Here is a 23,630-nt window from a genome sequence, read left to right as displayed (position 1 = left end):
AACCTTAGTACAGTTTTGACATACTTACAATACTAAATGTTTCCATGTTATACTACTTTAAACATGTATTTTACTACTTGTAACAGGGAATGTTGTACTTTTACTATGATGCATTACTGTACTCTACCTGGTAGCAGTATCTCAAATTAAAGTTGTCAGACTAATGTAGTGAAGTAAACAAAGCACAAAATATTTACAATATTTGCCTCTGGGATGTAGTACAAAAGAAATACTCAAGTACCTTAAATTTTTACAGTACAATACTTGAGTAAATGTTTGTAGTTACATCCCCCAACTGGTGACAATGGTATTTCCACTTTTACGTAAGTAAAGTATCCGAGTACTCCCTCCACCACCACTGCCTGTATTTTTTTTATGTCTCTTTTTATTAAATTTTCAAGAAATAAAACAGAACATACGTAACAAAAACACATATAACATACATTTGGCTCACATACCAACTCAGATTTAAGTTTGTACAGGCAAGACATTCAGTAGTCATCCCATAGAAATAAGATAACAACGAAAGATAAAGTGTACACTGCCGTGCGTGCAGAATACATTCACATGTTCATGCTCAGAGAGAGGTGCATAGAAACAAGCAAACAACAAAAAAAAAAAGATTAAATGGTATGTCATTTGCCACGCAGAGAAATTTCAGTTATGACACAAACCCTCTTGCAAAAATGGTATATTGAGATATTCAAACCAAGGTTTGACAAAAAGGGTTCCCATGTTTTATGAAAAACATCATCTTTGCTGTGCAGTTTACACGTCAGCTAGTCTAAAGCAACATATTCAAGTACCAGCTTTTGCCATCGTACCTTAGATGGAGCTTTATCCACTATCCAGTTTAAAAGAATACACTTTCTAGCACAGAAAGCAAATGTCTGGTGAAGTTTTCTTTTAAGTTTGTCAGCGATGGACAGGTCAGATATAAGGGTTGTTATTTCTGATTAATGTCCTGCCCACCAGAACTGCTGTATTTTCCTACAGTGCCACAAACAGTGTGTAAGACTACACCACTGCCTGTATTGTATTGTTTGATAGAGAAAACAGTTGATTCTGTCCTACCTGTGAGCATCAGTCTCTACAACTGCTCCCTCAGAATATCACACACTCCAAGTCAGGTCCAGTAGCTACTGAACTGGTTTGTGTAATACATCAGTGAAATCTTCCTCACATGCATCCTGCACTTTAACAACCAGTGTATTCTCTGTACAGTCTGTCAAACACTAAATTCTTTAGAAGGTTTATATTTACATATTGCATAGATCACTGTTATTTGGCTTTTATTTTACTGTCACTGGTTTTATTTAACTTATAAATACATGTCGTAGTCTCCTGTTCATGTCTGCAATTTTTTTTCTTCAATTTCATTTCACTTATACCTTGCAGTTATTATTTATTTATATCATGGTCACTAACTTTTGTAATATTATTTATATTATGGTCACTTTTTTTGCAATATTTCTTACACTATCGTCACTTTACATTACAATACTCTTTCTATATATCATGCCACTTTTATCCTCAGTACTTATCTGTTTGAAGGTTGATTGTTTTTCGTGTTTATTGTAGGTTATAGATATTTCTGTCTGTTTATTGTGTTGTTGTTTTTCTAATTCTGTAGTGTATGCAACACTTTCCTCTGCTGCTGTAACACGTACATTTCCCCATGGTGTGATGAATAAAGTATAAAGTATAGTATAAGTAAGTATAACTGTTATTTATACATGTGTATATAGTTTTAAATAGGATATTGTATAGGGTTTTATTTTCTTGCTATCACTTACTGTCTCACCTAATGTTTGGGAGCTGCTGGGATTAATGGGATTAATAAAGTGATTCTGGTTCTGATTCTGATTCTGATTGTGATTGTTGGGGCTGCTCATGATAAAGCTCTGACGTCGGAGCCTGGGGAGGGGTCCGTGAAGGCAGCCTAATCCAGCCCAGCCGCTGAGTAGCCATTTTGGTCCCACCTAAAACAGACAGAGCAGCTCCGCGTCGGGCCGCCGGAGATGGAAGAAACCGAGTCCACGGCGAGTATTTACACCACCAGAACCGTTTGAACCCCTCCGAGAAACATCCGACTGGTGACACTCGACGCCATGGGTCGTTTCTAGACAGAGTTGTGGCCGTTGGAGGGAAAAGAAAAAGCCTGGGGCGATTTTTTGGAAGTGGCGACCGACAGCGCCTTATCGTTAGTTGAGTTAGCTTCACGGACCCGGACAGAAACGGACAGACGGACACTGATTTGGTTCGGCCGTGAACGCGCCATGTAAATACTGAACATAAAGGTTATTATTGACCTCGTTGTTATTTTGAACACAGTTCTTCAGGTGCTCTCTCTCTCTGTCTAACAAACACGTCCGGTCTGCTGCTGCTGCTGCTTTGGGGGGTTTTGAAAAATTGTCACGATCCATGCTGAGACTGTTTCCCCCCCTCCACACCGGCACAGAGCTGCAAAGCAAAGCCAGGCAATAAGCTCGATTTTCGGCTTGTCGGACTTGAAGAAGGCGTCGGTTGGGATTTTTTTTTGGACTGGTGGAAGAAAGATGTCAACAAAAACTCCTTTACCGACGGTCAACGAGAAGGTGACGGAAAGTGTGAGTATAAAGGGTTGTTTGTTATGTAATTAATGTACTTAAAGGTGGGTGTTTGAGTGAATCTGTGGCGGATTAACGGTGTTTGTTCCGTTACCGGGCTCGGTGATGGCGAATTGTTTCACACACTTTGTTGGTAAACCGTAAACATCCTCTACGTCAAACGCGCCCTTTAATTCTCCTCGGGGTCTATTTTGGGATTTATTCACATGTAGATTATTTTATTTATGCCTTCAGCGTGTGATAAGTTCTGCCGTGGCCGTGTTTAATGAGGATGTAGTCGGGATATTTAGGCCCAAACCGCGAACAGAACTACAGACGGTACTTTGCTGCTGCTGCTGGTTCTGGCAGGCAACAGTAGATTTTTTGTTCTCGCTCGCCATTGGCCGGTCCAGCTGTCACTCAAAGGTTTCAACCGTTCAGCTTCCAAATATGGGTTTTCATCTAGACCCGCCTCCTCGTGACCAACCAGAACATCCTGTCTGAAACAGAGCTGTCAAGAGCGGTGACGTAACCACGCACAGGTTCCGGTCGGGATTTTCAAAATTAAACTAAATCTCTAAATGTTTAACAATCTATTTTTTTATTTTATTTTTTGAAAACAAAATTTAAATCGCAACTTAAAATAAATCTATAAAGTTTAACAATCTACTATTATTATTATTATTATTATTATTATTATTATTATATTATATTATAGTTTATTTATTTAGTTTTTATTACTATTATTTTTTTAACATACAAAAATTAAATCCAAAACGTAAAATTTGTTTTTAAAAATAATTCACTTTCACAGACAGAAACAAATAACAAAACGACAGAAAAAATACTAAATAAATAAACTTTTAAAAAACATCTAAAATATTAGTGTGGTTACAAAAAATCTTTTTCCTAATATTACTAATTTAAAATGCTAAATTAATTTCCAGAGGGCTGCTTACTTATAACTTATTTAAAAGTTTTAGGTTTTTCTCAGCTTTGTGTGAAGTCAGTTAACAATGCTGTAAAACAGGAAGTGTGAGTCATTATTACTGTATAATTGATGTAATCAGTCAGAGTTGGTGGTTTAACTAGCTACTAATCATCAGATAAACTGATCATTTCATTGCACAATCCTCCTCAGATTTGTGACACAGCAGCGAGTCGATGAATCTCTGCTTTAGTAAACTGAGCAGCGGATCCTCACAGCTGATACGAGATCAGAATATTTGGTGCTTCAGCTCGCCGAGTGATCTAAACCGCTCAGCGGGCGTCAAAATGATTGGCGTCTGTTGATGAATTAAGCAACATGAGCCTTTCTATGTACATATAATTACCTTGAACTACATTTTTAAAGCACCAGTGTGTACGATTCGGTGGCGTAGTTATGGATTGCAACCCCCTCACCTCACCCTACCCGTCCTCATGAAGGAGCATGAACCCTCTCTCTGTAGTTTTTATCTGTAGATTCAAAAGTCTCTAACAACAATATAAAGATTCTTATTTTCAGGTAATTATACTCTAATGAAAACATGCTTATTATATTCTCTAAAACGAGCTCCTAAATTTGACACCTGGACCTTTTTTAAGTTGAAAACATTCTTTATCTTTGAGCCTCGGGCTGCTTCATCTCCTCCTCGTCGTATCTCACCACACGTTCCTTTATCCTCCCTCCACATCCCGAATGTGTGACCGCAGCCGCTTAATGTCCACATGTGATACGATCAGGATCTCATGACTCATCACGGTAGCGGCACAGAGTCAGCTGGAGATCAGAGTTATCCTACACAAACAGAGCGCCGAGGCTGATAAGATGTGGTGAAACTCTATTGATCCCTTTGGAAGGAAATTAGGCAACTTCAGCAGCTTCATATGGGAAAAAGGAGTCGGGAGTCAGAAAATACGGCTAAAATAATACTTCATTAGTAGTTTAAAAGACAGTTTATTGGCAATAATTACATTTTTTTCAAGCAAAGCTACCAAACATTTTATAGTTCAGGTTCTCAAATATTGGCGAATCGGCTCCTTTTCTTGGTTTTGTATATTTAATTATCACAGTGAAATGAATATATTTAAGTTTAGGACATTTGATTGGGCTTAAATAAACAGATTAACTGAGATAACACTGAGTACGCAGTTTAATCGATAATGAGAATATTAAAAAGCTGCGGCTCTAAATCAATAAAAATATGAAGCATTAATTATGTTAACGGGAGTGTGGGAGCAGTTCAACAAGACGTCTACGATTTTGGCAAAGCAGCTGATGAAATGCTTTTAATCTGAAAGGGTAAGGTCTGTTTTCCGGCGCCAGTAGCTGGCTTGACTTTAGATCAGTGTTTCCCCTCTCCTCCTCCTCCTCCTCCTCCTCCTCCTCCTCGTCCTCGCCGCCCGCCGCCCCTTCCTGCCGTCTCTCTGTGGTTATCTGGGCTCTGAGTTGGGGGAAAATCTGGTGTTGTGGGAATCTCTATGGGCATCATCAGCGGTGCACAGTGCTTTCCTGTTCAAACATGACGGGCTCCCAGGCAGCCAGGAGACACCGCAGCCTCGTGAGTAACCGCCGAAGAGGAAAGGCTCAGATTGTTTTCTGTGCTTTGACTTGCAGGAAGTTACGAGCTGGGAAAATCTGGAATTTTTCTTTATTATTTTTAAGCGTGTCCAGATGATTCGGTGAAACTCAGGCGTGTTTTTGTTGTCTCTTTTCAGGCGCCGTGTCTGTGGTATTCGACAGTGACCTTATCCTAGTTGATGGTATTTTTATCTCCTCTGCTTTCACTGAAGGAGTCCTAAAATATTCCTTTAGTGACTTAAAGTGTGTGTGTGCTGCTTAGCAGAGTTTAAAGTGACCTTATTGTGGTGTGTTGCATTTAATATCTCCTGTGGTGCCTCTAAAATAGTTCAACTGGAGATTTTTAAAGTCTGTGCTGTTAAGTTCGTCTGTGGTGACCTTGGCCTACCTCATGCTGAATCTGGAGATCTTAAAGAGTTAATGTTGTGCCCACTAACTGACTCTTTAAGTCAGGTTTAGTCTAAACTTGTTAATCTTCATTATCTTTATTCATTGTCTCTGGGGTGAATGGGGTCAGTTAGGTTTGGGGAGGGGGACGGGCAGAGCCGGGCGGGGCAGGGCGGGGTAGAGCTGAGGCCAACGCCGCCGTTAACGATGGACGAGGGACAGTCGATACCGAGGCCGCACCGAGTATCTATCAGATATTTTTGTGTTTTAGTTGTCGGCACAGACAGACGGGTGTTTTTACAGCACCCCAAAAAAATCAATGCCTCCATCAGCGAGCGGTGCACCACACAGTGACACCACGAAAACACAGAAGTTCGATTATGCTGCTGAATATTTCCTTTATGTGTTTTTGCATCTTTTTACAGCCTCAAACACAAAAATCCAGCCTCTGTGAATTCATTCATATTGTGATCTACAGATAAACTCATCAGATCTGTGTTTGTCGGGAGGAATCGGAGCTGTGGCGTGGGTGCAGACTCCTGTTATGGATCGACCTATTTAGCTTTAACTGAGTAACCTTATTTGTTGCTTTATGCTCTGCTGTACATCCTGCCCTGCGTGCCAACCACAGGATGTGACGTCAGCTGCATCTGCAGACAGTTACATTCAATCTAGTCGTCAGCGTTCAGACATAACGGCACGTAAAGGTGTTTAACTTGAGAATAAAATGCTGTTTGTGAGACCTGACTGTTGTTTCTGGTGTTTGCAGTCATGGCAGCCAACCTGCTGAAACGTTAACAAGCTGTCGTTGACAACGAGACAAGACGAGGCCAAAACATCCGAAACAAGCAGAATATTGTCCTCGAGTGAAGTGCGTTTGTCTGCCCTCTGGCCCGGTCACATTTTTCCAGTTTGTGTGCGTGAACGTGACTTTGATTACCGCGTTGGAGTCGGTGACCAGGCGACTCTCCCCCAGTGCATCCTGGGTGGGAAAAGTGAATCTGAATTTAATCAAAAATCAGTTGGGCGCTCGTCCACGAGCAGCAAGAAAACGCTCCCAAACTTTGAACCTCTGTTTGTCTTCATTATGACTTAATGTCATACGAATGTTAGCGGTGTTGTAACTCGAGTGTTTATTTGGGAGTTTATGTTGCAAATGATTTATTTCAGAGCTGAAACATGCGCTCAGTCGACAGGATGTTCAACCGCTTTGATCGTACATTAATCATTTCACAAAGCAAATATTTGAGCATTAAACAGTTCCAGGCTCATGAATCTGAGGATTTTTTTTTGTGGAGTCGCACAGTAGTTAACTGAAGGCCTTCACACTTAGAGGACTCAGATTTCAGTATTATCACCAACTAGTACCAAAGGAACCATGCCAAAGTGTCTGCAGAGAAGAATATCTTCCCTTGCTTTGTGGCTCTGATGTTTGTGTGAAACATTCAGATTTTAACGGCCATCTGTGTGGAAGAAAAGCTTCCTCTCCTCGTCTGGATGCAGAACTATAAATATCAGTCGTTTTTTCCTGCAGAGCCTAAGTGGGTACGTCACAGCGGGTCAACATGAGTCACAGCTGATGCATGTCGATGTTTCACAGTAAGAACAATGCACCGAGCGGCTCTCGTCTAACATAATGTCTTTTTCTCTCCCCTCCCTCCACACAGCACACGTCTCACAGTAATGGCCGTCAGGAGATCAGCACGCGCTCGGGCCGGACCGGCGTGCGATCCCGCAGCTCCGAGGAGCAGCAGCAGCCGCACGTCGGCAACTACCGGCTGCTGAAAACCATCGGGAAGGGCAACTTCGCCAAGGTCAAACTGGCCCGACACATCCTCACCGGCAGAGAGGTGAGCCGGACACGGACAGCAGCCGCCGTCACACAGAGAGGAGTCCGGTTTTATTCTGAGAGCGTTAACACACGAAACTTTCACCATGGTTACATGTTGATCAACAGCCAAACAGACGAAGTACATAAAGTAATCCTTAAACGCTTTTCTCACGTCTACGATCTTCTTGATGAGCCTAAATATCGGCACCAGTGTCACGATTAAAGCTTCACCACAGCGCCGCTTAAATCAGATTTAGTTCGACCTCTCCACACTGTATTTATATCATCACGTGCAGCTCTTTTAAAAACAGGCTTACTCAGTTTCACTGCATGTTTTTTACACATCGCACGTCTCTGTGATGCCGGACTGAAATTCACTTTTATTACAGATCTGAAGTGAGAAAACTCTCAAAAGCTAGCACTGATTTCTCTTTGAACCGCTCCCGAGTTCGACCACCGTGTTCGACTTCTTCTCCATCTGTTTTATTATTAACGAACATCTTTAGAAAAGTGGCTGCTGGTATCAGGTGAATTTCGAACTCCAGCCGCTCCGTGTACCGACAGCCTCGTCGCTCTAAACCTTGCTGGCAGTAATGGACGTTTTTGGGGCGCGCTGCTGCCGCTGAGCGTTTTGATTTGTTCATAATTGATGAAGAGAAAGAGCGAGCGTCTTCTTAACACGGCGTACGACATTCAGCTTTTTTCTCCTGGTTGTCTGCTTCATCTTTTTTATTTATTTATTTATTGCTCCTCAGATTAATGGAAAAAAAGGAAACTCTGTCAGTTTCACTTTCTCTGTTTGTCTGTCTGATTTCAGCGTCACGTTCCACTTCCTCTCTTTCACACTTCTCTGCTGCTCCGTCCCATTTCGCTCAGTTCTGATGCTATTTTTTTTTCTTCTCTCTCCGCAGGTGGCAATTAAGATAATAGACAAGACGCAGCTGAACCCAAACAGCCTTCAGAAGGTAATTTACCCCCCCTCACATCTCTCTCCTCTCTCTCGTACTCTCACACTGTGGCAGAAGAGTTGGATTACAAATTCATGAAGCACAACAGATTGAGTATTAATTGTGTAAATGTGAAGCAGGGCATGCTGGGAGCATGTGTTCTCCAGATAGTTTATTATTAAAGCGTGCTGCTCGCTGTAAAGTTTGTTAAAGATCAGCAGTTGAGTTTTAAGACTTTAATTTTCGATTTGTCCCATTTCGACAGCTGCAAATTGTTTAAACAGGATTTCTTTGAACGTTTTTCAGCCTTTGAGGAACTAAAATGGGATTTTTTTTTTCCAGCCATGCTGCTTTGGTTGTCATGCGACTGGGAGTGACAGTTTTTGTTTTCCTTGTTAAATCAACCAAATCAGGAAGTGGCTTTTTCCTTTAAAATGCAAATTTCAGAGGCCGAGAGTGAAAGCTCCTTTTGCTGCCCAGTGAAGCAGCAGTTTCACTTCTGTGTGTGTGTCTGTGTGTGTCTGTGTGTGTGTCTGTGTGTGTGTCTGTGTGTGTGTCTGTGTGTGTGTGTGTGTGTGTGTGTGTGTGTGTGTTTGATCTGTGCCGCTGTACGTCCTGGAAGTGGTTTCAGGGGAAGACGGAGCGATATCGACTCGGCCTGCAGCTCCGGAGGCTTGTTTTTTGTTTTTTTGCTCATCAGACAGCAGAGGGGGGGACGGGGCAGAGGGCGGTGGCGGTGGTGGTGGCGGTTGCTGTTGCCGGTGGCGACGTGTTGACGTCCAGCCGGCCCCTGCTGCCGCTCAGGCTCCCTCCGTCCCCTCTCTTTTCCCGCTCAGCGATCGGCTAGTGGTTTTCCATCAGTTTTTCCAAAGCTCCATTGATTCTGGCCTTTGTATCTCGGAGGCCCGGGCCCTTTGGCGTTGGCTGTGACACTACGCTGACAGAAAAACACTGAGTCATGACAGCGCCGTTCACCGCAAACACAAAGCGCGAGGCTTTTGTCGGCGCTCCTTGTTGTTTTTAGATTACTGCTTTGTCACAGTCAAAGAAAAAAAAACTCTTTGAGGACTTTGTCAGGTTGTTTTTCTTCCTGCCGGTCACCAGAGACTCAGATTTAATGTTTATTTTAAGGACACAAAGGAACTACAGCTCAGCACTGATTGACACATTAAACGTTCCCGTTCCTCTCTTGTATTTCCGTTTATAGCCCAGATCTGTCTCTTCTGGTTCGCTTGATGAGTCGGATGTTCAAAGTTAAAGTTAAAACCTGAACTTGTAGATTTGTGGCTCATTTTCAGGGCGTGCAGCTCAATGAACGAGCTCTAATCTGTGAGGGACGGAGAAGTCGTGAGGCGTTTGAGGACTTTGGCTTTTATACAAATGAAACAAATGAGATGGAACTCGTCTGTGCTGGTCGGTGGCTTTTGTTACCTTTGGATCAGAGCGCACAGTTAGCACCGTCCACCAGCCCGATGCTGGAAAAATATCGAGGTGACTGTTTGATTTACGTCATTTGGCCAGTGCACAGAAAAGTTAACATGTTAGCTGTTTCCCCACCTCAAAGCCAAGTGACCGCCGCCCTGCAGCTTCATATCGAACACACAGATGCGAGAGCGGGATCGACCATGTAACTCTTGGCAAAAAGCAAACACACAGATTTCTCAGAAATATTGATTCCTCTCAAATCAGCCACAAATCAGATCGATGTGTTCTGTCCGGGTCGAGGTGGCAGCTGGTTTAGCAGGGCGGCCCAGACGTCCTTCTCCACAGAGACACAGGTTTACTACACAGGAGCAGGAGGAGGAGATTGACTGTGTAGTCTGTCCAGCAGGTTCTAGGTCTGTCCCACCTCAGCTGGCTTCTTTTGATGGGAAGGAGCGGTGACTCAGGAGCTCCTCACCCTTTCTCGAAGCCAGCTTAGGTGGCTGAGGAAGCTCATTTCAGCCACGATATCATTGTTTCAGTCACTACCCAAAGCTCATGACCAGAGGTGAGGGTTGGAGGTTAGATGGGCTGTAAAATCGAGAGCTCAGCTCCCTCTGAACCACAGTGGTCCGGTACACTGTACACTTTGACACAGCACAGAATCAGATACACGAGATCGATCTGCGTCTGTCACCAGTCACGGCCAGTCAAGCTGAAAACCATCTGGTCACCGAGCGATGGATCGGTGCATCTCTCCCTGTTTCCACAGACCAGAGCGCCGAGCGTGCATTAACGTGCTGAAAATAGTCCCTCAGCAAATGCACTTTGAGGAAAACTACAGTGCCCCAAATTCCTGAGCCCTAAAAATGATTAATGTGTTCAGTGAGGAACCAATGAGCTTCGAGATGAGAGGCCGGGGAAGCTCCGAGAGACGTCGTTAGTTTTCGTCTTTTTAATGGGATTGAACACGCGACTGTACGTCATCAGGTTTGTTGCGTTCAGGTTCAGATGAGTCGAGGTGTTTATTTTCCTGCACCACTGTGTCCTGACCTCTTATGTAACACGAAGGATTGGCGAGAGGCTGATAGCGGGGGATATCGTCTCTGAAGCCTGAATGTTTATTTTCAGCCTCTGTTCTTAATAGTTTGGAGGAGCCGAGTCGATGTTCACATCTGTCTCTCAGCTCCCGCTCTGTTCCTCTCTGCGTGTCCCGACTCAACCCGCTCAGGTCAAAGTTCACGGAGGGAGTGCAACGCTCGGACGTCTTTGATTAAACGTAAACAACGTCCGTCAAAGTGCGGGACCACCTCGGCTCCCCGCGCTCAGCTTCATGAAGATATTAAAGCCTTCCACGTCTTTTATTGCAGCATTTTTCAACCAGGAGGCAGAAACTCTGCAGTGGCTCGTAAAAATCATTAATCTGACAGGAAGAAGTGTCTTTGTGAGGAGCCCGTCTTAAGTTTTCATTTAAAAGTAACAGCTTCTACCCCGTGAAAGTCTCTCACCTTAATTAATGGGGATTTTTATTGAACTTCAGTACTGTCTGAGTACAGACTGCAACACCGCTGTGCCTCCGAGTATCAACACTGAACTGTTACTGTTTAATTCTCTGGATTCAGATTTAAAACAGAACTTTGATTTAAATCGATGATCAGAACCAACTCGACTGTTTCAGCTGGAGGTTCAGACCTTTGGCTGAAGTCACAGTGTTGGCACGATCCAGGTGTATCAGTCGAACGATGAACGTCTCCGTCACGTTGTTCTCGTTCTCCACGTGACCTCCAACCCCATCAGACTTTAACTTTCTCAGATTGAATCATTTTTATATTTCTAAATATGTAACTATGCTGCGTAGTTCAGTTGCTTCCCTTTTAGTACATACTACGATATTTTTTTGACCTTTCCTGTAATCTTTGCTTCTCGTTGTCGAGGCCGTGTAGCGATATAGATGACCAATGTGATGCTAAAGCTGGCTCGACGAGGTCCACTAGACAGTTAGATGGTTAATTAATCTGCACACTTGGTTTACTACAGGTGCTCTGCATGTTTTTCTATTATTGTTCCAGAATATATTCGACTAACTCGACCCCTGGTTTAGGAGCTGCTGCTCTAAGTTGTTCTCGTGCTTCAGTTTGTCGTCGTCTCCTGAAGTCTGCAGCCGTCTCCTCATTTGTGGCCTCATAAGTTGAAAAAGAAACTTCTGTCCACTGCCCTGAACTCGGTGTGATTGGAGCAGATAATTTGAAGCAGAGTGTTTGTTCCCTCAGGTTGATTTGTTTGTCCAGATGGGAACAATAAGACCGAGGAAGGAGCTGAGCGTGACGGAGTGTACTGCAGCTTTTTCTCTAAACTCAAACAAACAATTACAGCAGAAGTGTGCAGACATCCATCACTCTAAACTGACCTTACAGGGGGTTTAATCTGTTTTCTTGTTGTTGCTGTGACTCACCTCTCAGTCTCTGACCCGGGTGGGATGAAAGTTAACCAGAAACATGCAGTAAATGATCTAATGGCGAGCCCACGGGATTTTCTTTTACAAGCCTCAGATCTGTTGTAATTGAGGCACCAAGAGGGGAGAAGGTTTTCCAGTCGGGCAACCGTAGGTGTGAGTTCACCCTCAAACCGTGTGTCATTCGGCCTGAAGGTGCTTCGTATCGATCACAAGACGAGAGCTGCGTAATCGGGACAGCCGTGCATCATCCCGGTGGTATGCCTGGATCACCAGCAGGTTTATGTCCTCCACCTAATGCTTGTATTATGTGGTGAATCATCTCGTGTTTTTCCACTAATTCTGTTTACTGCATAACAGACAAAGTCTTCCCGTGTACGCTCGCTGGTTCGCTGTTTTTCAGCCTCCCCAGGTATCCGAAGGCTCGTGTCTGCTATGTAGGACAGCGCAGACTGTGTCAAAGACTTTACAAAGTCACAGAGTTTTTTTAAAATAAAAGTGACAGCCTAACTACTCCAAACATGTTTGTTCAGAGACGCTGGCTCTCTCCAGTAATCAGCAGAGATAAAGAGCAGCAGTGTTTCCACTGTCAGGCAGAAAACGCAGCTGAGATTTATTCCTCTGTACTTTGTGAACTCAGAGTATTTTCAGTGTGATGATGGACGGAGCGGGATCACAGGCTGAGCGTAATGACAGTGAGGAGACCTCAGGCTCACTCCAGAGCTCGTCTTCTTCGTCATCTTCCCTCCCTCCTCGTCCTGGCTCCGTTTGTTAACATGGCTTCCAAACCGGTCGACTCCGTCCTGAAGGCCTCGCATAATTAACCCTTCGGTCGCCTCTGAAGCGGGAAGGAAACGAGCTGTGTTATCTCAGAGCCTCCCACAGCCGGCGTTCACTGCCCGGTCCAAGTGTTAAAATTACTACAGTGAAGTCATGAGACTGAAAGTGATACTTATCTTTACAACAACTTTATTTTTGTCTTTAAGCTTTCGAGACCAGAAGGATCAGATCTAAGCTACAACTAAACTGTAATAACTTAACATAACTTAACACCTCTGAATAAAACCTACAGATCTCAGCATGCAGTACGGCTGCACAGTTAATCAAGTATCAGTCGTGATCACTGTTTAAATGCAGTAGATAGATTTGATCAACATTTTTCAGTATTTTATGGACCGCTCATTGACAGCTTGATCAACATTTTTCAGTATTTTATGGACCGCTCATTGACAGCAGGAGTGCATCAAGGCAGAGGGAGACAGTCAGGACCAGAACTGGACCAGAACTGGACCAGTCGGTCTACTTGGTCAGCTGACGTTTGCATACTGCTGTTTTCTTTTGGACGCTGTTGTAGATGAGCTCTCAGAGAGGACGGGATGAAGCGACAGTCACAGTAAAGATGATCACAAATAAATCAGACGGGTTCTCTCGATGTGTGATCTGTACTGGTCTTGTAATTTAAAAAAATACACGCGACACATTCCTGGTAGATTACTTTGTAACATGGGCGATATATTTCTATTCTTTGCTTTGAAACTGTTGCACCGAAAGAGAAAATTTCCACTCAGGCCGGACTTCAGATCAGATTCAGAAAAAATTCCTGCATACCAACAAGTCACGAGTTAATATCAGAGATGCAAAGACGTGTAACCGTGCAGAGCGGTCAGTGTGGTCACTATGAAACGTGTAACCCGACGCGCATTGTGTAAGCGCGTGCTCTCGAGCAGCTCGGCGTGCAGCACCGACACCGAATGTGAAAACATCACCCGCTGTTTGTCACCATCTGTCCGCCTCCCAGGCACGCACCAGCAGTCCAGGGTTCAGGACAGAAGGCTGTATCAGGGCGTCTCGGTGGATCTGCGGATTCGATCTGTCAGTGAACCTTTTCGTTGTCAGTCGCTTGTTTATTTCACTGCATGCTGAGAGAACAGATTAAAGCTGAGAGATGGACGAGAGACACGAACAAACATACGGCGAGTTATGATTCCAAAAAAGAAATCCAGCTCTGTGACGCTGAAACGACCTGTAAATTCACTGATATTTTATATTTCAACAGGTAAACATGTCAAACTCTTAGAGGTTATAGCTGTAGAAATAGTTTCATGTCATTAAACCAAAATAAGCAACATTCAGACGTCATTTTGAGGTCTGATGACTTATTACGAGTATAAAATGATTATTGTTCTCTTGGTCAGAAAAATAATCAGCGCACTCATTGATTAAAATATTATTCAAGAAGGACAGGAGTCACAAACGAGGATTTAAGGTCTCAACAAGATGCTTCAGCCGTCAGATCGTTACGTTAGTCGATCAACACTTCATCTTGTAACAAAGTAAAATTAATTAAATTATGTGCAAGTTTAAACAAACTAAGTAATTTTAGGACCTGATCCTGAGCTCTGATAACTTCTGACAGAGTTGGTAGGAGAAGAAGATTCATGATGTGAAAAAGATGTTGGAGCTATAAAAAGATTTTACAAAGTGCTGCTGAAACAATTTATCTATTCAGATGAAAGAAAAGGACAAATTAATAATTTATCTTGTAAGCAAGTAAAAAAATGTCAGCCGCGTGGAGGTTACCACTTTAAAATCTGATGTTTTATGTCATTATTAATAGAGCCGTGGGTGTTTTGGCAGCATTCAGAGCTCGGATAACTTAAACTTTGAGAATCCTGCACAGGTCTGTGGGTTCACACGGCGTTTCTTTTGTTGGAGGATGTTTATCTCTGTGTGTTCTCTCTCTCAGTTTCTTCATGATTTAAACCATCTACCAAACTGTGGCTACTCCCGCCTCGTGAAAGATTGATGCCCTTTTTATATTTTTATGGAGAGTGAGGCGAGGTGTAGTTAACGGCGGATCAATAATAAATTGCACTCCCGTCTTTTTATGCCTCTTTCAGGAGGAAGACTTAAAAGCACTTTTGGCTGGTACAAATCTGCTTGTCTGGTCACTTTGAATGCTGATGGGACGGAGAACGTGTGTCGTCCGGGTGTCTTGTTGTTAGTGCGGAGGGTGGAGATGTGACGGTGCATGTTTATAACTCTGTTCAGATCTGTCTCGACCTCGTCAGGAGGGGATGGCGGCTGTGGTACGAGCGGCTCTCAGGCCGGTTTAAACCGCCGCCGCGCCGCAGGAGATCCTGTTGTTGTGCCGGCGGTGACAAAACGATCACGCTTCCTTTGACACGTGTTGATGTTGGCACAGCTCAAGAACCAGTGTTTGGGTTCCTGGACCCATGACCTCCTGTTATGAAGTGAAGTGCAGCACGGACGAGAAACGTGACGGCGTTTTCCTTCATCCTCGGGAATGTGATCAGGATAGAAATCTCAGACGAGGCAGGAAAACTGATCTGCACTTTAAAAATTCATGTCATCTGAAAATCCATTTAAATGAATTATTAATTATTGCTTTGCCATATGGAAACGACATGCTGTATCCTATAGACACTATATAATTATTTAAGCAATATTACAAGAGAGCGTGTGCTTCATCATCATTATTGGCACTTCAGTGACACCGTCGTGCCAATAATGACGATAAATCACAATAATTAATAGTTAATATTGCTTAAGTTTACTACTCCAGTAAGTAGACGGAGCCTTCGTAACAACCTGAAGATTTGTAGTCCCAGCTGACTAGAAACGTTCGTGAATAAATACAGCACATTAAACTGACGTGTTAGTTCAGTCTTGTAGTGACCTAAAATATCGGATCTGAAAATATTCAACTGTTACGTCCGTGAACTTCACATTTATTTTTAAGCTGAGTGCGCACAGCTGATGGAGGATGTGATCCAAACATTTGTTGTATCAATGTATCCACAGCATGTTTTTCTCTAATGAAATATTAAATTTCAGTCCAGATTAGTCGATCTTTAGACTTTAAAAACATTTTCTCTGTGGTCACTAAACATATTGAATACAAACAAGGCACACACACCTGTATTAACAAGGTACCCACACACACCTGTATTAACGAGGTATACACGCACCTGTATTAACGAGGCCGTCTTAACGGCTCCTTTAAAATCCAGAATATTCATTAAAGAAAGTTAAAATCTTAAATTGTTTTTCTTTAGTCGACTTCCAGCGGATTTTCTCAGGATGTGAAGATGGCGGTGTATTTTTAGTGATGAGTCAGCTGTGAGCACGTCCTGAATGTCACATTGACACACTGTGTGTGTGTGTGTGTGTGTGTGTGTGTGTGTGTGTGTGTACTTCTGTGTACTTCTGTGTACTTCTGTGTAAACGTGTCGCAGCTCATGTCAGATTTATTCCTCGTTTTAATACTGTGGTTTTTATTTTTTATTGTTGTCTGCCCTGAGCTCAGCAAAGTTTAACTTTAGTGTTTGAACCCTGTGAACTCTAAATGTTTCTGTTTTTTCTTTTCAGCTCTTCAGAGAAGTTAGAATAATGAAGATCTTGAATCATCCCAATATAGGTGAGTAAATCTTCCACAGAGACACATGCAGGTCTCTAACCTTTGACCTTTCTGTTACCGGGCAGTCACATGAACCGTCATGAGCTCTGTTTTAGTTCCTTTTTTGACTTTGTTTTGGGTCACACAGGCGTCACAGTAAAAATCAAACGGTCCTTGTGATTGTTCCTGAGCGACTCCAACCTGTGCCACGAACGCAGCAGAGATTTTAGAGCATGGATGTAAAATGGAAATAATGTTTGACAAATCTTCTGGAACATTTTATTGTCTCATTAACTTGACGGCCGCCGTCCTCTGTAACCGTATCGGATTCATTCTTTCCGCTTTTGTTTTGGGATTACGAAAATGAGGCGGTTTCGATCAATAAACAAGAGAACAAACTGCCCGGGTTAGTCGAAACTTTGGCATCGTACGGCACGGCGCGGCCAGCTGCAAGAGGAAATACCAGCTGACACCAAACCACTGCAGCAACAAGAAGCCAGGCTCATGAAACCTCAGCCTGTGGAGGCTTCAGCATGAACACGAACATGAGAAATAACCTCGTGATCTCCATCAGCTGCTGCTGCAGTCGCAAATAACAATTCTTTTCATTATCAGTCAGTCTGACTAGTTTCATACATGTACATAAATGTAAGGTTGCAGAAGCAGAGTATGCTTTAGGTCGTGTTTAGTGTTGATCCAATATGATTCTGTTGCTGCTCTGTAGTTTAATACAACAACAGACAGAATCAAAATCAAATCAAGCGCAGTCCAACTCGCAGTACGTCACCAGCTTTATGTTCACGTCTGGCTCCAAATAAACGAAGAAGGCGACGTTGGTGATGCCAAACTCGAGGCTACAGAATAGTTTGTACACAAACCAGTGCGTGACGTGGTGGTGGGTTGCTTAATAACGACCCCAAAGATTAATTGATTGTCCAATTAGGCCAATTTCAGGGACAGCATGCCTCTAAAAAGAAATCAGATAAGACAGACTTCTCCTTTTACCTGGTCATAAACCACACACACACACACACACACACACACCGCGTGTCATAAAACACACACACACCACCAGACGAGCCTGTTGCGGTGCGTTTGGTTTTGGAGACGGGATTCCCCGCTAATTACTTTTAATTTCCTCCCCCCACCCCGTGCTCGGTGATTTTCCTCTGCAGAAATGTGATTATAATGACGGGGTGATAGTAAGCGCTCACCAGCCCGTACACGCTCGCTCTACCTCTCTGCTCTCTCATTGTCTTCCATCCCACCTCGTCTATATTTAGCAGTGCAGCCCTCAGCCGCTCATCACACTCTTTTATATCTCTGAGCTGAACACACTGCAGCTTTTGGACCGTACAGTAAATATCGAGTGCTGCTAAGCTTGGCTCGATGCTGCGCTTACATGGTCACGACACACACACACACACACACACACACACACACACACACACACAGATCCATGTGACTTCACTTCCTCCCTGTTCTCTCGTTGTGAAGGTGTGTTTGTGTCCATGAACTCATCGCTCTCCTCTCTCTGTCTTTGTCTCCTCTAGTCAAGCTTTTTGAAGTGATTGAGACGGAGAGGACGCTCTACCTGGTGATGGAGTACGCCAGCGGAGGTGAGACGGAAATATTCACCTGTGACATGTTTGTTTTTTTTAAAAAATGGTTTCCTCACAACCTCTTAAGAGCATTTCCACAACCCAAGAAAGGACCCGGTCGTCCTCGCACTGTAAACATGACACAGTGGATTGTGTTTGCACTCGCAGGTCGTCTGTAAATGAAACCGTGCAACAACAAAAGACGTGTAAAACTTGTGCAGCCGTATGTGGACAGCTGCTGCACTGAAGACCATATATAGTCTGTAGAAATCTGCACACTGTGCGCTGCTCCCAAAGTCCCGAGTATGATTTATTAACACCAAACGTGATAAATGTGTGCGTTAATAATTTCTATGGATTGGGAGCGGCGTGTAGTCTGCAGACTCTTCTTCTGTCTGAAAGGAAAATCTCTCCTTTACAGTTCTACTGCAGTAAATGTAAAGAGAGACGTTTGGGGTTGATATAAGCAGATTTAATATGAGTTACAGAAAACTGGTTCAGTAACTTCATGACAAAATACAAAGCAACATTAATTTAAGTGTATTTACCTGTAACAATGTGCGGAGGAAACATCTGAGGATTTTAAGAATTTACAGTCAAAGATGAGCAACTCTTGTTTTGGAAATCATTGAAGGAAATCATGAGGAACGTTTTGGAGGTAGAAACCGAGGAAGGGATCGTGACATGTCGTATAGAGACAAGTCAGAGCAGGACAAACACGCTGGTTGACTCACGTCTGAACCAAAAACACACAGATTATATCAACATCCAGATTATCTACGCCTGTTTATGCACCGTGTAACTATTTCACATCAACTCTGATTTTTTTTTACTGATGGGCAGTGAAGTATCGGAGGTGTGTTTAGTGTTTGTACCACGAGTAAGAGGACGCCAGATTCATAAGTAATGTAAGAAATCGCGTTGAATGGACGTGTTCAGTGTCAGATGTGAACACACTTCCTCCACAGAGAATCAGAATCACCTGGTTGAGTAAATTAGCGTCAGTTTGTCGACACAGTTGCAGAAATGTGACTTTGTGTTACAGCTGATAAAGAAGAAGAACAGACGATTTATCAAATGCAAAAGTTGTAAAAGCTCCAAATGATGGACTGACGATCAAACTCTGAGTCGTCTGCACGTGTCAGTGTCCATATTTGTATCTGCAGCCCGAAAACGTTCCTGACAGTACGGAAATATTCAGTTTTCATCTTTACATCGGTGAGTTTCCTTTCTCAGCCCTCGTGTGGGGAAATTCCCTTTTTTTAATCTCTCATTTAATGCAGCGTCACACATGCGCGGTATCTATGAGCCACATCTCGTCATTGATTTCTTGGAAAGGTCGTGTTCGAACCGCTGAGCCAAGCGGAGACGACAAATTGTGAAGATCTGCCCGCTGAGGAGCAAATCACATTACCACTGAGATGGGAACTCTGATCACAGGCCAATTGCATTAGATCGTAACGAAGTAAATCGAATACTTCTTTGAGTTTGGCATTAATTTTCTCGGGATTCTCAAGGCGACCCCTGAATCCAGGACTTCATGGATAATAATGGTTTTCATACTGGAGAGTGTTCCACCTACTGCTCGTCTTAACGTACCGACTTCGATCGATAAAGAATGAAAACAAGTTTCTTTCCCCCGATTTTCATGAAGTTTAGTTAAAATTTCTCCGTCATCTCGGCTCCTGCCTCTTCTTTGTTGGACATTTGGACATGGGGACTTGGAGACTGACTCACTTCTGGAGACTGACTCAGCCTCAAGGTCTTCAGGACCACGTCAGCCGTGTACTGTACTGGATCAGGGCTAATTGCATCCAGCAGGGTCACTCTTTAGGGCAGCCTATGGGGCAATGTGGCTTATGTTCATTATTGAATTATTCAGTAATGTCAGGAAACTTAATTTCAACTTTCTGCTCCACATTCGTACGTGATCCAATTTCTACTTTTTCTCCGTATATATTATTTTTTTTTGCCCTCGTTTCTAAAGCGAAGATTGAATTTTACTTTCCAGCTTCGTTCCCTGATCTCCTCCCCGTGTACAGCACACGGTGTGCCCTCTTCGCTCTGACATGAAAGGTGTTGGCTGGCACATTTTGTCTTCAGCAGTTGAGTCAGAGAGCGGCGTTGCTTTTCTGGAGCTCTGAAGTATAGAAACGTACGCTCTGACCGCCTCTGCAGGTCGCCGCTGAGAGAGTGGGAGGGCTTCGAGGATCTCAGGAAAAGTGGGAGTGAAGTTGTGTTGCCGGTTTTGTTGCTCGTTGTTTTATTTAGCTCCGCGCGCACATGTCAGCCACTCAAGCTCAATTAGCACACGGGCGAGTGTGGTCACGTTTTGGCTGGAAGTGTGCAGGAGTGTGGGCCGAGGGAAGGGAAGGGTCTGCTGCTGGAGCCCAGCTCGGCAGCAGCTTTGTGCCTCCAGGAGAGGCTCAGTGTGGAGGAAGCAGCACCACGCTCGGCTCAGTATGTTCGAGAAACACCCTCGAACCATGCACATGGGTGACGGCGCGGACCAGCTGCACAGAAAATATATTTTTATCTGCTTATTTGTGTGTTTTTGTTGCTCTCCATCTCCTTTGCAACTCATTCATCGTTTCCTGTCTCACTCAATCTGTAAAACTCTTTGTCATCCTCTAATTCTCTCTGTCTCTCTTTCTGTGTCTCTGTTTTGCAGGAGAGGTCTTCGACTACCTGGTTGCACATGGAAGAATGAAGGAAAAGGAGGCCAGGGCTAAATTTAGACAGGTACCCAGCTTTCTCCCCCTGCAGTGTTCTGGTTTCACACCTCTGCTCCTGGCTCCAACACAGACAGGTCGCCGTCCTCCATCCTGCTTCTGGGACAGCGAGTCGAAAAGACGGATGAGCAATGTCCAAACGTGCCTCTTTCACCATCACTTAACCTCTCAGCGACTGTCACACACGGTCCAAAGTCATTTAGGGTTGTTTTACAATAAGAAACCGGCTAAACGCTGAACTATTTTGTATGTGTTGAAGGAAGATCGGAGCATCTAGAGGCACAAAAATCACAAATTTAAAATCTTTGTTTCATTTTTTTTTAGTAAATGTCTGCAGGCAGCTGCGTCTCAGTGAGACACGAACATGTCACATGTGCTAAAAAGAAAATGTTTCCACTCAGTTAAAGTCTGCATGAACTCTTGAGTGCACTCTCTGTTTTGCTGGACTCCTAGTTCAACTTTGACCAAGCAGATGTGCACAGTCAGCCCGTAGACACAGTGATGCACGGTGTATTGTGAAGATGACAAATCATAACTGCAGCGTGTGTCATCACCACGATAAGTACAGTATTACATTAGAGTACGAGCTGCAGTGTTACTCCCACAGCCTGTGATGGGACTAAAAGTCTTTCTCTGTAACCTTTAAACATTCATGAAAGTGGAATCATCGTCATGTTGCTTTCTGCTTCATCAGGACTGTGGACGATCTGATTTTTATTGGCAGCGGCCTGGCGAACATTTAAGTGAGCGGCCCTGAAACTGTCGCGACGTTCAGATGTTGCTAAATCCTGATTGCTGCTTTAGGAGCGCATGACGTCAGCTTTTTCCAACCACGTTAACCGAGCGAGCAGAAAAAACAAAAACACCTAACAGAAGTCTGCCCCTCGTCAGAAGCCCGAGCTGTCTGAACAGTGTGAAGATGAGCCTGTGTTGTATAAAGTAGATATTTAGCTGAAATAGTTTTTGCTGTTTTTACTTTATGAGCTTTAAATCTGGACGATTGTTTCCACACAGAGCTGAGAGTGTTCAGTTTTAGTGGTGATGATGTTTTAAAAGAGAAGTCGAGCCATGACATCGACATTATAACCGACCGCCTGTGTCTCGCCTCGACCAGTTAGAAGTCCTGATCGATGTGTTCATCTCTAACGGCCTCCCAGCCTGCAGTCAAACCCTTTTTAGATGATCCAGAACGTGGCCACGCTGCTCCTCGAGCTCTGTCTACCTGTAGCAGCCCACATTAAATTCAGATCCCTGATGCTGACTACAAAGCAGTCTCCGATTCTTGAGCGTCCTCACACAGACATGTGTTACCTCCTCCTGGCTCTTCCACTACGCTCAGGACAATCCAAACTTTTCTCGTCTGTTGTTCCCTGTTAGTTGGACGTCCTACCAGTTCAGATCAGGGGCGTCCCTCTCTACCTTCACAGACCTCCTGAAGACCTCCAGCTCTTCAGAGAGGACCTCCTCTCCAACACTAACACCTGGACATGATAATGAGTGTTTCTCTTTTTGTGAGTCGTTAAATGTAAATTAAATTTAGCTAAAGATGCAAAACAATGAGGACAAAACTAAATTCAAATTTCTAAACATCTGTGTGCCCAAACGCTGATGATGCATCACAGTGCAGACTCTGAGAGTTCAGTAGTTTCACTGCACAGAGGAAACCTGCTCTCTCGCTCAGCGTCCTCGTGTCTTCAGCTCCACCTGCGTTATGTTTTATCCTTCCTGTCAGTGTCGACCACATCTCCTCCTCCTCCTCCTCCTCCTCCACCACTTCCTTTATCGCTGTCTGAGAACACCAGACGTTTAACTAAACTCTGCTTGTCTCTTCTTTTTTTCCTCGTACAGATCGTATCTGCGGTGCAGTACTGCCACCAGAAGCACATTGTTCACAGAGACCTCAAGGTGAGTTCAGAGAAGCCACACTGAGAAAGAAAGTCTCAGAGGAAGCGAAGGCAACTTCACCCTGCGCCGACAGTAGCTTAAAATCGGACCAGAACGCGATGCAGCCACATTAGAGGTTGTTCAAAAGTGCACGGCCATTATCATCAGCGACATCGCCGTGTTCTCTGGAAAGAGGAGCTTTAGATTTAGGTGAACCAAGGTGAACGTGTCAGCACGGATTATTATTTCTATAGAACATAGAGACGTGAACAGGACACTTTAAGTTGAACAGTAAAGATAAAATATTACTTTCTCCCCTCACATGAATATTTTAAACAAAGATTTTAAACTAAATATCTTCAGTACTTTGGTCCGTTCAACTTTTTATGGACCGAACCATTAACTGAGAAAATAATTCGCCAGATTCTTCATTTTTGTGTCGATGGTTTGACCCACATGGGATTACACGAGACATGAAAACAGATTCTTGTTCCAGAGAGAAAACCTCACACTGTTCCCGACCCAAAGAATGGAAAGTCAAACGTGTCCGTCCACAAACAGAATAAAAAGACAAGATGTTCACTTTATTCAGTTTGACCTCATGTAGTTTTAGATTTTTGGCGTCTGTCCACATGCCGGATGTTGGATTTGCAGATTTGTGGTTTTCCTTTTTGTATATGCAGCATACACAGTCACAGATGAACGATGCAGTAATGACAAATAGACGTTTTCTGTGTCCAAACCTCTGGAAACTGGATGTTTAGTTGACATGGCTGAACTAGATTTATTTGGTAAATTAAGAC

General features: G+C 43.6%; 1 protein-coding gene across 15 annotated transcripts in view; it reads left to right on the top strand.

Annotated features, from left to right (window-relative positions):
• The first annotated feature begins 1,925 nt into the window (after positions 1–1,925).
• Positions 1,926–23,630, top strand: part of mark3a (MAP/microtubule affinity-regulating kinase 3a) — a 45,543-nt gene continuing 23,838 nt past the window's right edge. For 6 of the 15 annotated variants that reach the window (XM_027275055.1, XM_027275052.1, XM_027275048.1 and 3 more), the window contains exons 1-7: positions 1,927–2,609; positions 7,206–7,388; positions 8,281–8,334; positions 16,583–16,631; positions 18,164–18,229; positions 20,883–20,953; positions 22,792–22,848. In XM_027275055.1, the coding sequence (XP_027130856.1) occupies positions 2,559–2,609; positions 7,206–7,388; positions 8,281–8,334; positions 16,583–16,631; positions 18,164–18,229; positions 20,883–20,953; positions 22,792–22,848 (531 nt within the window). In that variant the 5' untranslated portion in view covers positions 1,927–2,558. Of the gene's footprint in view, positions 2,610–4,987; positions 5,132–7,205; positions 7,389–8,280; positions 8,335–16,582; positions 16,632–18,163; positions 18,230–20,882; positions 20,954–22,791; positions 22,849–23,630 lie in introns of those variants that run through there. The other 9 variants (XM_027275050.1, XM_027275051.1, XM_027275045.1 and 6 more) reach the window with 4 other exon arrangements.

The sequence above is a fragment of the Larimichthys crocea genome, chromosome XXIV, assembly GCF_000972845.2.
Source record: "Larimichthys crocea isolate SSNF chromosome XXIV, L_crocea_2.0, whole genome shotgun sequence".
In the NCBI taxonomy this organism is placed as follows: Eukaryota; Metazoa; Chordata; class Actinopteri; family Sciaenidae; genus Larimichthys; species Larimichthys crocea.
The sequence above is the reverse complement of the archived record's forward strand: the minus strand, read 5'-3'. Positions and strand labels throughout refer to the sequence as shown.